We start from the raw sequence: 13,865 nt of genomic DNA, 5'->3' as shown, positions 1-13,865 counted from the left end.
AAAAAAAAAGAAAAAGCACTGGGGAAATGATATACAGACTTGGAACACCAAAGTGAAATTGGAAACTATTGCAATTGTTTAGGGAAAAGCCTATGACACTGTAAGTGGATGATAGAAAGAAGTAAATTCGGGAAATATTTAGGCATCATTAGGCTTTGTAACGTATTAGGTATAGTAGGTGAAGAAGTGAAAAATTCCGAATATTTCCCAAGTGTGTGGATTGTGAATGCATGAGTACTGTACCCAAAAGAGGGAAATTAGGGTTTAAAACACATTTGGGGAGCAAGTCATTGAGTATAGTTTTCTCTTTGTTATATTTAATATACCTGTGGAGCATCCGAATATAGATGTCAGATAGAGAGCAGCATAATATGTCAGGGGCCTAGAGTTAAAATCTTATAAGTTTGGGAGTCAGTGGTGAGTAAAGGATCAGGGGCATCTTGCCTGTGAGGTCCTCCTAGGCACTCTGGAGGACAGAATTGGTCTTGCCCGATCAAGTCTTGAGGGAAGGTCAGTCTCCAGCCAGGATGTGGAGAATGAGAGGTCCTGAAAGGAGACAGAGGAGTTGGAACCGGGAAGAACTCAACAAGGATGGAGTTGCTGAAATAAAAATGATGCAGTGTGACAAATTCTGGGCAGAGAATGATGATGTCAGCTAAACAGCAGTCCTTACGTTTGGCAGTTCTGGTTACCTATTAGGAGTAGCGATCACTTTGTAAGCAATTCCTTTCTTTCTTAACTCCTGTTACAGTTTAATTGCACTTAATTTTGCTTTTAAAAATTTCTATCTTGTATATATTGCTAATTTCTATCTTGTTAATATTGTATTTCATATTTTTACTCAGTTGACAACTTCTTGAGAGTTGCGCACTTAATGTATTCATCTTCAAGTTGTGAATTACTGGCATAAGGAAGTATTACAGGGTCAGCGAGATAGCTCAGCAGTCTACAGCGCCTGCTTAGGCAAGCCTAGGCAGGCACAGGGGACCGCGGTTTGATCCCTGGCACCACATGCCATGCCAGCCCCACCCTCAGGGTAGGCTGAACTGGCCAAAAGATAAAAAAAGAGAAAGTATTACAATATTTATTGGATAATTAATAGTTACTTAAGTGTTCAAATTATAAAATTTCTAAGTGTTCTTACTAGAAACATTAAAAATCTTGATTGTCTAGTTTTTCTTTCTAAAGTTGGACATACAGAAAATAATATCTTTTCCTTATAAGCATCTCTTATTTACATGTATATGTGGGATTACTGACACTACACTGAAAGGATTGCGCTTTAGCTGCAGATTCAGCCCTATCTCTCTTCTTTTCCTTGAATAAAAAATAGGAATGACAATATTAGTATTTGTCAGATTTTTAAAACTCTGAGGTAATCATGCTTATCTGACATATTTTTTGTATGAAACATATCATTTCTCAATATTCCAATGTGGTGCTTCCACATTTGGTTGAATGGGGGAAAAGGAAGAGAGATGGGACCCAGATTGGTGTCACCATTTGCCTTTCTATGTCAAGTTGTGCATGCAGAAACAAACAAAAAGATTTCTACTAGATGAGGAAAAGGACAGAAGGGGGAGGGGGAGAAAGGTAAGTTCATGTGTGTATGCAGGACAGTGTCAATACTTGTACTGCTGATTTTTCCTGGTCTACAGAGGGGAGTGGCCAATGCTTAAACTTTTCTCTCTTTTTTATTGTCCTTTTAAATTTCTTATAATTTGTTTTGCAATTTTGCATGTTTCTATCTGGTAATCTGAAGGACCAATTTGAAGACAACTTTATGCAATAGAGGAAAAATACTGCTTTTAGCATATTTTTTTCCATAATTTTATTGATAAACAGCAACGAGACAGTTTCAAATCAAATTGGTAGGACAATTTCAATAACTAACACATTGCATACATTCCTCCCAGTGGTTAATTGCTGTACAAGATGTGGACAAATATTTCTAAACTTATATTGGCTACATTTATAATCAAGACTTAAATCTGTGAGTTCAAAGCAAGGCAATAGGTAACTACTTGCCTTTGTTTAGGGTGCATAATATTTTATGATCTTTGTAAGGCTGGCTTTATCAGAATTTTTAATACAGAAGAGGATTTCATTTTTCCTAAAGAAACTTGAAACATGAAAGAGGGAATGTTTTCTTACGCTTTGTAAGACTAAGTATATGCATAATGCCAGAAGTCAGCTAACCATTGCTCTTATAGTTATTTAGGATATATTATGAATTTGATCTAATTTGTAGATTGGATAAAGATTTAAAATAGGGGCCAGGGAGATGGCTTGGTGGAATAAGCGCTTCCCTGGCAAGCGCAAGGGCCTGAGTTCAATCCCTGGTTCTGCCAAAAAAAAAAAAAAAAAAAAAAGAAAGAAAGATTTAAGATAATCACACATTTATTGATGCTTTGGTAGAAAGAGTCCATGGAAGTTATGACAGTAGCATTTTTAAACTCTATAAAGGCTGTATGTAATGCATAATAAGTTGTTAAATACATAATAGACTTGAAATTTGATCCTTTCATGAGGATAAAAGATTCTGACCGTGAAAAAATAAAACATACTATGTTATCTGCTTCTTTTAGACTATTATGGCCAAAAGCAAAATGTTATGATTACTTATATGAAGAAGCAGAAACTCTTCTGAAAAATTTTCCAATTCAAGCCACAATTTCATTTTATGAAGATTCTGATAGTGAAGATGAAATTCAAGAGCTGACCTGTGAAAATTAAGCTAATTCTGATATTTACAGCTTATAGGATTTGAACTTAGTGTATAAATGTATCATAATTAAAAAAATTAATTTATTTGTATATAAGTTTTTAATAAAAGGAAATATTTTGAAATTACTATTGTAGTTTGACCTTTTTAAAACTCCCTACACTAGAATTCAGTGTTGAAATTTAAAATAGGTGACATTTACGGATATCTTAATTATGTTGTAATTATGTAGTTGGGTCTTACAAAGGATAATCTTGGTTTCTTCATTAAATTACAAATTTATCTTCATAATTTTGCAAAGAATGACAATGTTTAATTTTTAAGACTTGATCTTGTAACATCTGAACTTTCCTATTGATCTCATTTGGATATTGTAATTATAGACAAAATTATCCACACAGATTTGTACTATGTATTTATTTTTTATTTTTTATTGTATTTTATGGAAGGGTCTACAGGATGTTCAGGATCTGACTACTAGATTGGACTCATACTGATCCACCTGTTTACAGCCTCCCAAGAGCTGGGATTACAGGTGCCTGCCACCACACCCAGTCTCAATTGCCATCTCAGTGCACCCTGGGGGCAGGACCAGCACAGCAGTCCGGGAAGTCAAACCCTGGTCCCTACACCTGCTTGCAGGTGCTTTAATCCACTGAGCTATTTGGCCGGCCCTCATAGTTTTTTTTTTTTTTTTTTGTGGTACTGAGAATTGAACTCAGGAACCTGCACTTGCCAGGCAGGGGCTTATTCTACTGAGTTATCTCCCCGGCCCTTGTACTATTTAACTTAGATAATGAAAAAAAAAATCTGTTACCTCATCACTCATTTGTTATTGTGTGTCTGCTAGCAGATGGTCAAAAATACTTTAAATCATTATAATTGATAATGGAAATCCATTTTAGAGCTCTTAAATTTTAGAGATTAAAAATAGTAAGTGAAATAATTCTTTCTTACTGTTTCCTATTATTTTAAAATCTAGTAGTAAATACCATGGGTATTCAATACTTACTGTATTACGTGAGGGATCTTTATAATTAAAACACTGATTCAGGGGAGTTATTTAGATGGAATCTAAAAAACTGGAGCCTAATGACAGTATTTCAAAAGTATATTTTAAATTTTTGTTCAAGAGGAAGCTCTGATATTTTGTAGGTATGAACCATACTCCAACATTATCAACTTTCTTTGTGCTTTGGTTTCTGGCTGTTGATATTTATATTTGCATTTTTTCCAATGGAAAGTGAAAATAAATTCTCAGTGACTAGTTTTTCTTAAAGACGTGAAGAAAAATACTTCATGTAATGAGAAAGAAAAGGAACAATTTATAAGGTGAAGGTAATATGGTAAATTCCAGTCATGGAGTTTAGCTCATAAATAGTCTTCTCACAAGAAAAAGTTCAATGTAAGTAATAACATTCCAGAAAGATCATAGATAGAGTTGAGACCCGAGGTAACAAGCTAGCTAAGGTATGCTTTCTGCTTGAATGACCAAAAATATCTCACATTTCCCATATACTCTAAAAACACAGCAAAGATACTTGATTTCCAAGCATGCTGAAGACTAGATAGATGTGATGAATTTCCAATCATAATAATGTGTCCGGAGTCAGGAAAGTTAATTTTAAAAAAAGGATAAGGCTTATTTAGAAGTTTTTCTCCTGAAATCTTTCTACATCTATTGGATTCTACTCTCAAAAAAAAAAAAAAAAAAAAAAAAAAAAAAAATTAAAAAATAAAAAATAAGAAAAAATATAAAAAAAAAATCTGTGTTTTCCTTAGGGGACCTGAAAGAAAAAAAAATTCCCAGCAGTTCACCAATATGGATCTTGAGTGTTAGGGAGTGTTGTTTATTTGCATAGCATTTGTGCTTCTCCTGTTAGTACCTTGGAATAGTACAAAGAGTCAGTGCCATTTATTGTCTATAATAAGCCGCACACTACTATGTAGCTATTAAATATCATTTGATCCTACTTACAACCCAAGCCCATTACACAGATGCGGAAATGAAGCTTTGAGAGACCAAGTTGTGTAAGACAGCTGAGTTACTAAGTACAGGGGCGGCATCAAAACCAAGTCTGCCTCAATCACTGCTGTTCACCACCAGAATCAGAAGAGAGCTCCCTCGGTGCACAACTCCCAGTGTTTCAGCGAAGCTGGAAAGTTATTGATGAGGAAGAATTTGTGAATGACTGAGTTAGTGCACAAGGAGGTTAGAACATCTTTTACTCATCTGTCAGTCATCCCTGGGGGTGTTTAACGGTAAAATTTTTATTCCCCTGTAATGGTTATTTGCATTATACAGCAAATACCTTTGCTCTACAGCCTAGTACCTTACATAATTTTAGAGAAATCATAAGATTTTTATAACGTTATTGCAGTTTGTACTTCACGTAGTGTGATGGTACTTCTTGTCGATTGACAAACACTGGTCTTCTCGATTAATAGGACTGTAGAAGAATTTATTATCAGGTTCTATCAGCACCAAGGCTAAGGAACAGCTTCTCTTTGATCTTTTCCGAAGTAGCTGTCACCGTCTTCTAGTGCTGAAGTTCAGGACCCCCCAAACACACTGAGCATGCGTGCTTCTCCCCTCCCCCCCACCGGCGTTCCCAGCGTCCCGTTGGCTCCGCCCCACGACGTTCTGCGTCATGACGCACCTCACCCCTGGCGACCCCGGAAGTGGGTCGGGGGCTTGGCCTCTCCCGGGCCTCCAAGCCGGCGCGGGGCGTGCTGGCCATTGGGGTCTTGCCGAGAGTCCCGGGCGGGCAGCGGGCCCCGGGCTCCGGGCAAGGCTCGGACGAGAGGCCTAAGATGCTAAACGTCCCTTCCCAGGCTTTTCCGGCCCCCAGTTCTCAGCAGCGCGCGGCCTCCGGGGGGCGTAGCAAGGTAAGTGGGCGGCGCCGCCAACGTCGCCCCGCGCCCTCCTCTCCGATATCGCGCTCGGCGCGGCGGATGCTTTCCTGCTGTCCTTGCCCCCACCTCCGGGCCGCTCTCAAGTCTCCGTTCGTTCTGCCCTTGCCGGCGACGCTGTCGTGTCCCACGCCGCCTCCAGCCCGTCCCGTCCCGTCCCGTCCCGTCCCGTCCCGTCCCGTCCCGTCCCGTCCCGTCCCGTCCCGTCCCGTCCCCCTCTCGCCCCCCTCTCGCGGCTCTCCCACCTGCCCGCTGTCGGGTCCCGTGTGCTCAGTCCTTCCGCGCTAATTCAGTTCAGCTCAGCAGAACAGGACCCGAGCGTGTCTTGTAGGCGCTTCGTCTCTCAGCTTCCTTGCCTTAGCCTGTCCAGGTCTCGATCTTTTATTCCCCCGTCTGCAGGAGTTGCAGACGATGTGGCTTCCGTGGCAGAAGGGGAGAATCAGAAGTGTCCGCAAAAGACGACCTTGTGAGGGCGAGGACTTGTGGAGCTAGGCAAGTTTGGCGAAGCGAAGACAAAGGCCCAAAAGCGCCAGTCAGCTTTACAGGGACTTCTCTCTAGGTCACACTGCTTTTCCTTGGTACCTGATTTGTTTCAGCGCGACCTTTTCTACGGGTGGTAGTTGCTGACTTCGAAGCCAATATACTATTGAGTATCTGTTGGGAATAGTTATTGTTAGCACAGGTGGGACGCAAATGTATTTTATATTTGCAAATTTTAATAGAAACTGTTCTGTGTTCGCTACAACGTGGATCCTAATTGGTCCCGTTATTTGCTGCTTTCTCTTTTCAGTAAGCACTTCTCGTTTTGTTTGGGAGACTTCATCTACTCCGGCCACTCCTTTTTCTGTTTCTGGACTCTTTGAGTCTTAGCATCATTTGGGACCTTCACCAACTTTCTTATTTTTTTCTTCTTGATCTGGGGTTCTGGTCTTAGAAGAGAATTTAGGTGTAGGCAACTGTAATTTTTATTTGTTTTCCAGATATATATCCCCGATTATAATATTACTGAGACTTACTACATGCTTAACCTTCACAACAATCGTATGAAATGGGAGATTTTATCATTCAGTTCACAGAAGAGGGAAGTGATGTTAAGAAATGTTGCCTTAGGACACACAGGCTTCTGATGTAATTCTGTGACATTTCACTTACTGCTCTGTGTATCTTACTATACAACCATTCAATCTTGTCCTTTCTTTCCTGATTTTTTCCCCCCTTAAACTCAATACTTGATTGGATGTGTGTCATTTCCAGAATTAGAATATGAGTTGCAGCCCTTCTCCATTAAAATTGTGAACCATGTTTTCAGCATCTAGGGGAGACAACATGGCGGCAAAGACACAGAGTCCCACGGGGGATGTCAGAATTGAGTCTCTGGGAAGTCTAAAGTCAAGGGCCCTACCTCTGGCAAGGATCTTGCTGTGCCATAACGTGACAGAAAGTATCCCATACTGATAGAGCGCATGAGATAAAATTTGTAGCTTCAAGCCCAAGCTTTTCCCTGACATAGCAAGTGCCTTAGTTACCATCTTCATCCTGACACAACGCCTATTCTGGCTGCTTAGAGGCAGTCAGCTGGGTCTGGGTCAGGACAGCACAGCTGGAGCTGTGACTGATTAGGAGTGGCACATGGCCGGGTGGTGGGGAAGCAGAAGGAAGGAGAAGGGAGGAGAAGGAGCTGCACCCTTCCAGGCCATGCCCCCAACTAGAGCACGCTTCACTTCTCAATGCTACATACACTCAACAGTGGACTCATCAGATGATGAATAGTGGGCTCCATGATCCAAACACCTCCCCAAACCCTGCCTGTGAGCACTAGAGGCTTTGAGGGGACATCTAGACTTGAGTTCTAATATTCCAACCTGGTCCCTGAAAGACTGGTGAGTCCCTTTACACAAAATGCATTTAGACCCCCTGTAAGAGTTTTCATAGTACAGAGTTTCGACATTGCTGAGAAGTCCTAAGACAAACTCTTAGCTGGCAGCGCTAGTACAAATGAAATGGAAATTAAACATTTCCAACAGACAGAGGTACAGAATAAATATTCCCAGTCCAAAAGAGAGAAATGGGGATAGCAGAGAATGGTAGTAAAGCCAGACCAGAATCCAGCAGGGCACATATTCAATCTTGTAGTTTCATGTTGAGCACCCTGTGCACATTGCGGTGAGATGTGAAATCTGAAGTGCTGGGAGAGTGGCCCTGGCCCATTGCGGTGCCAGTGCTCATAGCCCTCAGGGCTTTCTCCTGCTCTCTTTGCCCAGTCCTTGGGGCTTTTCTCAGATGTTTCATGTTCCTGGCTTTTGGAACATCATGGAATCTCTACTGCACTTTGAGCTTGCCTTCATATCTGCCCTCTCAGCCACTCTGCCTAATCTTCCAGCCTTCTGAAATCTGGATGGAAGCCTGTCCGATTCTGGAATTCTTACATGCTTCATGGGCATAAAACCAAAGATCTCTGACCAGCGAGAGCAGAAGCTGTGCCATTTTGCATCTTGCTCAGATGCCTGACTGGCTGCGCACAGGAAGCTAAATCTTGGGGGTCAGTTCCCTAGCAGCCCTTCGACAGAGTACCCTGGGGCCTCTATCAAAGCAGTCTTTTACTTTTGTAATTTTGAGCCTTAAAAAGTGGCCTTGCTAGTTCCTCACATGCCCTTTAGCTATTTTTCCTTTTGTCCTATTCCACAGTCCTTGACTTGTTTTTAAGGCTAGTATTTTATTTTAAATTTTTATTTTTGTCTTTGAGGCAGGGTTTCACCATGCAGTTCAGGCTGGCTTTTAACTCACTTTGTAGCATAGGCTGACTTCAGCAATCCTCCTGCCTCAGCCTTCCGAGAGCTGGGATTACAGGCATGTGCCACCATGCCGGGGCCAGTGCTAATATTTTTAGCAATTGAACTCCTGTGCTGCATCTTTGCTAGCCTGAGATTTACTGGAGCTACCTCTCTAGCAAGACTCAAAGTTTTGTAATCATTCTCCTGTGCTGTTTGCTCTTGATTGTGTAGAGCTTGCTAAAAACTAGCCACAACTTTAATGTTTGGCTGCTTTGAAATTTCCTTTGCCAGATTAATTAGCCCTTGATCTCAGTCTTCTTCAGAATTTCAGGACATGAGCAAAATATAGGCAAATTTTCTGTCAAAGCATAACACACAGGGCCTGGAGTCCAGCTGTCAGTGTAGTCCTCATACCATACTCGAACCTTAGCCTCGTCATTACCAGCTTCATTTCTGTCAGCATTGTGGTGTTCTGAGTTCTGATGAGAATCTCCCATCAAGCCTGGCATACTGCGTTCTAGGGCTGTTTCACCAGCTCCCTTCTCCAGATCTTTCCAAATTCCTTCTCATTCCCGGTACCTGTCATAATTACTTTTGTCATCACTGAGACATAGTAGTTGAAATAACTGTCACATTTTGTGACTGTTGTGACACAAAGCATGAGCGATTACTTGGAGTCCATGTCAAGTTTTTAGTCCAAGAGGGCCTAGTGGGACTGCGTTAACTGAGACCCTCTCAGCATGGAAGAATCTCAGGAAAAAGCAGGCTGGGGTTAAATTTGAGATTCTCCTGTCTCAGCCTGCTAGTGTACTTAGATTACATGTACCATCACCCACTTGACTTTTTAAAGTGAAGAAATTTTGGTCATAATTAGTAACAGACCCAGGACCACGACATGTTTTCTGACTTTAGATTTAGCACTTTGCTGTTACATTCTGGTGCTGTTATTAGTGAAACTTTGTGAAGTGGAATTTCTGGGTCCCACCTGTTTGCCCAGGTTTTTAATACATGTCTCATTTATAATTCTAATACAGGAAAAAGAATTTTGACATGAGCAATGAGCATCTATAGAATTGATAGATTTGAGTTCTATCTTTTTTAAATGGGAATAAACATAATGAAATGGCCAGAAGAGAAAGAGCATGACGAAAAGAACGTAACACAGAGTTATATTTAATTCTTAAAATTCTTTTAAATTCTTTTTTATTATTTTAGGTTCCTTTAAAACAAGGCAGGAGTCTTATGGATTGGATTCGAATGACCAAAAGTGGGAAAGACCTAACAGGATTAAAAGGCAGGCTAATTGAAGTAACTGAAGAAGAACTTAAGAAACACAACAAGAAAGCTGACTGTTGGATATGTATAAGAGGTAAGTCTTAATCATTAAATGTTCTTAAATTTTTGTCTGGACTTTTCAGGTGTAATGCCGTGTAACCCCACAGTCATGCTATTTTATGGTAGGATTCAGAATTAGATTTAAAAATGTGCCTGTACTAGATGATGAATGAATAATATAGTTACAACTTTGACCAGGGCTTCTTCTTTAGATAGATGTTTACATTTTGATGAACTTCAGAAGAAAAAAGTTTTTAGCATCTCTGAACTATATTGTTTTTAAAAGAAAATATATCTGCCTGGCAATTTAATGTCAAAGTCATAGAGTATTTGGTAGCTCCCAGTTTATGTAGAACTTTCTCTGTCAGGACCTTTAATTTAATTCTGTTGGAAAAAAAATGAAAGCAGACCAGAAAGCCATTCTTAAACACAAATTTTCAGTTTTCATTTATAGCAAGGTTTATTACTTACTGCATGTTTCTTAGAAATACTATTTTCCTGATTTTTGTAGTTTGTAAGAAATTATCAATTCCAAATTACAAATGGGAATGTTGAAAGCAATAAGTAGAGAGGCAGGAGTAGGTAACTGTAGAAGTTAATCCTGCTTTACTTGATGGAGACTTTTGCAGGCATGATTGGGTCATGGGGTGCCATGCTTGTCAGTGGGTTAATCCACTCCTATTTATATCTGTGGATGCTGTTAGGAGGTGGGGCCCGCTGGAGAGTGAGCTTCTGGGATGTCTCCTCTGGAGGGTGGAACCCTTCCAGTTGCTCTTCCCCTGTGCTCTGTTTCCTGGCTGCCATGAAGTGAGCGGCTTTGCTATGGCATGCGCTTCTATCAAGAGGTTTCTCCTTGGAAGCCAGCAATTATGGACTGAAACTTGAAATTATGAACCAAATTAAAGCTCTTCTTTAAGTTGTGGATGTTGGGTATTTTGTTCCAGTGATTGGAGTAATAAAGAAAATTGCTATCAGAGAAGTGAGGTCCTTGTTGTGACTGTACCTGATTGTGTGGCTCAGAAGACTTTGAAATTTGTTCTTTGGAGGAATTTAGAGAAGTCTGAAGCTGTAGGCTGGAGAATCCATAGACTGCAATGTGCAAAGACAGATCGGTGGTTTTAGTCAGAACTCAGGAGACCAGAACGTCTGTAAGAATGTGGATAGAAAAGGCCAAGTTCTTGTTATTTCAGATGGGGACTCTGTTGAGAATCGGAGTGAAGCTGTAAATATCACAGTCCGACAAAGGACTTGTCTGCCTTTTGCCTGTGTCCTAAGACTTTGCTGAAGGCTAAGTAAGTTTAAGGGATATCAATTAATTGCTCTGGCAGAGGAGATTTCAAGGTGGCCTAAATTCTCAGCTGTGGCATGGGTAATGCTGGCTGCATTTAGCCAGCTTAATGGTGAGAAGGGGGCAAAACCAGCAGAACAATTTGGAAAACTTACATTTTGGCTCAAAAAGAAGCACAGGTAAAGGTGAATCTAAAGAGGGTATGTTTGCTGAATAGATTGGTGCTGTTAAAATGAAACTACTTTGAATCTTTCATTGAGGGTAAGAAAATATAAGGAGTCAGTATGACCGCACTCATCACAGGTTCAAGTGTGCAAAAATGTAAATCTTTCATTGAGAAGAGAGCCCCACACCTGCTTCAAAAGGGCCACCTACAGAATTGGTCTCCCAGAGAGAACTAAGCACTCAATTCATGGTGCTTGGCCATCTCAGTGCTTAAAGGCCTCTCCTGTTGTGATCCGAGGAGACCTGGCTCCTGCTCCCGTAATCAAGCCTGTGCATGTTTTGTTTACATGACATAGTGCTTTAAAAACTTCAGCCAATTGTTTGGTGACTAAGATTGCTTGTGCAAAAGTTTATTGAAAATATTTAAGGGAAGAAATATTTTTTGTTGTTTCTGTGTCAATTATTATACTTTTTTCTCAGTGAATTTATTTCCTCTCAGTTGTCAAGTATGTTGGCATAAAGTTGTTTCCAATATTCCTTTATTGTCTTGAATGATTTTAGATTTTGTAACGTACCCTGTATTCTCTTTCATCCCGATATTGCTAATTGTTTGGTTTTATTTTTCCCTTGATTATTCTTGCCAGGAGTTTATCAGTTTTTTTAATTTTTTCAAGAAAGTACTAATTTTGGTTTTGATTTTTCTTATTTTCTACCTTTTTCTACTCTTTCTTTATTGGGTGGTATGGATTTTGTTTTTTGTTTTTTTTTTCCCCCTCAATGGCTTCCATCAATCTTGGATTGATGTTTTCCTGTGAAGAAAAATCCTTCAGTCATTTGCAAATGCATGGCCTGGGATTCACTTGGGGAATGGCTGATGGTGTTGGGTGGATCTTAAGGTTTTGACATGTAGATTTTTGCTTTTGGTTTAAAACTCCTATTCCTTGTGTTTCTGTTTTCTGGAATGTAGTTTGTTTCCAGTTTGTCTTTTCCAGGGAATGACTCTATACTTTTCACAGGTGGCTTTAGGAATGTTCTCACTTGGTTGTGTGGAATATGAAGAGAGGGCAGAGATTATACTGATTGGAATATTGAATTTGAGATCTTCATACTCTTGACTTTCACAGCTACCTAGAATCTAAGCTTCGTGCATCTTTAAGGCCTCTGATGAACAAATTGGCTTTTAGATAGTATGGTTTTAACTAATGGTCAGCTCGTAACACAGCTGAACTGAATTGTCGTGGTTCTGGGTGTGGAGGGCCCACCTGAAGATTATTGCCAGTAGCATAAAAGGAGAACTGGAGGGGATGATGGTACACTGGTGATTCTCCTGGAGAAGCTTGTTGTGCTGGTTTTCCTGCTATGAACTCAGCTAGTCTCAGAGTCAGAGGAGCTTGGGTCCTCTGTCACTGAGGATGGCTCAGATTCCCTTTGTTGGGAGCTCTGGTCCTTACATAGAGCTTCACTTCCTGGCTCCAGTGCACAATCCTCAGCCTGGTGGCACAGAGCCTTCATTCTGCTGGTGTAGACTTTCTAGTTTCCATCACTGATCTTTGGGCCTTCCCAGTGCAGATCCATGAAATAGGCTTACGTGAGATATTGTCTTGGGCTCCAGGCCTCCAGTTAGACCCATGGAGGACAAGTAGGCCTTCATCTGGATTCGTTTAGTCTACTATATGGACAGATCTACAGTCTTCTGCATTTGACTCTTAGGGTGAATATTATAAAATAATTCTATGCGGGCTGACCAGATAGCTCAGCAGATTAAAGTGCCTGCTTAGGCAGATGCAGGGACCAGGGTTTGATCCCTGGCTTGCCATGCTGGCCCCGCCCCCGGGGCTCACTGAGACAGGGAATGAGACTGGGTGTGGTGGCGCCTGCCTGTAATCCCAGCGCTTGGGAGGCTAAAAACAGGAAGATCACTACGAGTCTGATCTGTGTAGTGAAACTCTGTAGACCCCGTCCTTACTACATTAAAAAATAAAATAAAATAAAGCTTTACCAAAAAATTTCATCAGCGATAAAAGAAAAAAAGACTTTTCACGATGATAAAAAATTAGTTTATTAGGATGATTGTGTTTATGTATGAAAACAAAACTTCAGCCTGTACAAAGCATACTTTAGTGGAACTGAAGACTAGAATTAAAATCCAGTTATAGTTGCATACTTTTATACCTCTTAACAATTGTTAGAGCTAGATAAAAGTCAGTAGATATAAAATAATGAAAACAACATGCAGTTTCTTTACTGAACACAAGATGGCAAAGTAGTCTTAGTACTTAGAAAATTATCAGTACATTTGAATGCAGTGAAGCATGCTATATTTTTACCATGTGAACATCTTTTTCTGTGTATTATTTTGAAGCTAATAAGATGAACAGTGGTTAATTGAAATAAAATATTACACTGTAGTGATTGTTTGGTACATGCATGATAATTATTGAAGAAAATTTGCTGAATGAATATAGCATGGGGCTTTAGAATTATACATTTAAATTTTAAAATCTAAAAATATGCTTTAATCTGATTGCAAAAACACCACTTGTATTGGTTCTCAAACTTTCTGGTCTTAAGACCCCCTTACTCTTTTTAAAATTATTGAGGACTCCAATGTGCTTTTGTTTATGATACCTACTGGTGGAAGTTATCCTAGGATTTGAGAGGTTGAAAT

General features: G+C 40.1%; 2 protein-coding genes across 3 annotated transcripts in view; both read left to right on the top strand.

Annotated features, from left to right (window-relative positions):
- Ripply2 (ripply transcriptional repressor 2) overlaps nucleotides 1-2,736 on the top strand; it is a 4,730-nt gene extending 1,994 nt beyond the window's left edge. Inside the window, exon 2 of the mRNA XM_012514035.2 lies at nucleotides 2,589-2,736. Coding sequence (XP_012369489.1) covers nucleotides 2,589-2,736 — 148 coding nt within the window. The remainder of the gene's footprint in view (nucleotides 1-2,588) is intronic.
- Nucleotides 2,737-5,383: 2,647 nt separating this feature from the next.
- Nucleotides 5,384-13,865, top strand: part of LOC101568110 (cytochrome b5 reductase 4) — a 78,152-nt gene continuing 69,670 nt past the window's right edge. For both annotated transcript variants that reach the window (XM_023712026.1, XM_004628251.2), the window contains exons 1-2: nucleotides 5,384-5,614; nucleotides 9,625-9,778. In XM_023712026.1, coding sequence (XP_023567794.1) covers nucleotides 5,540-5,614; nucleotides 9,625-9,778 — 229 coding nt within the window. In that variant the 5' untranslated portion in view covers nucleotides 5,384-5,539. The remainder of the gene's footprint in view (nucleotides 5,615-9,624; nucleotides 9,779-13,865) is intronic.

The sequence above is a fragment of the Octodon degus genome, unplaced genomic scaffold, assembly GCF_000260255.1.
Source record: "Octodon degus isolate 3935 unplaced genomic scaffold, OctDeg1.0 scaffold00022, whole genome shotgun sequence".
Lineage (NCBI taxonomy): Eukaryota > Metazoa > Chordata > Mammalia > Rodentia > Octodontidae > Octodon > Octodon degus.
Note: the sequence above shows the minus strand (reverse complement) of the source record. Positions and strands in the feature narration are given on the sequence as shown.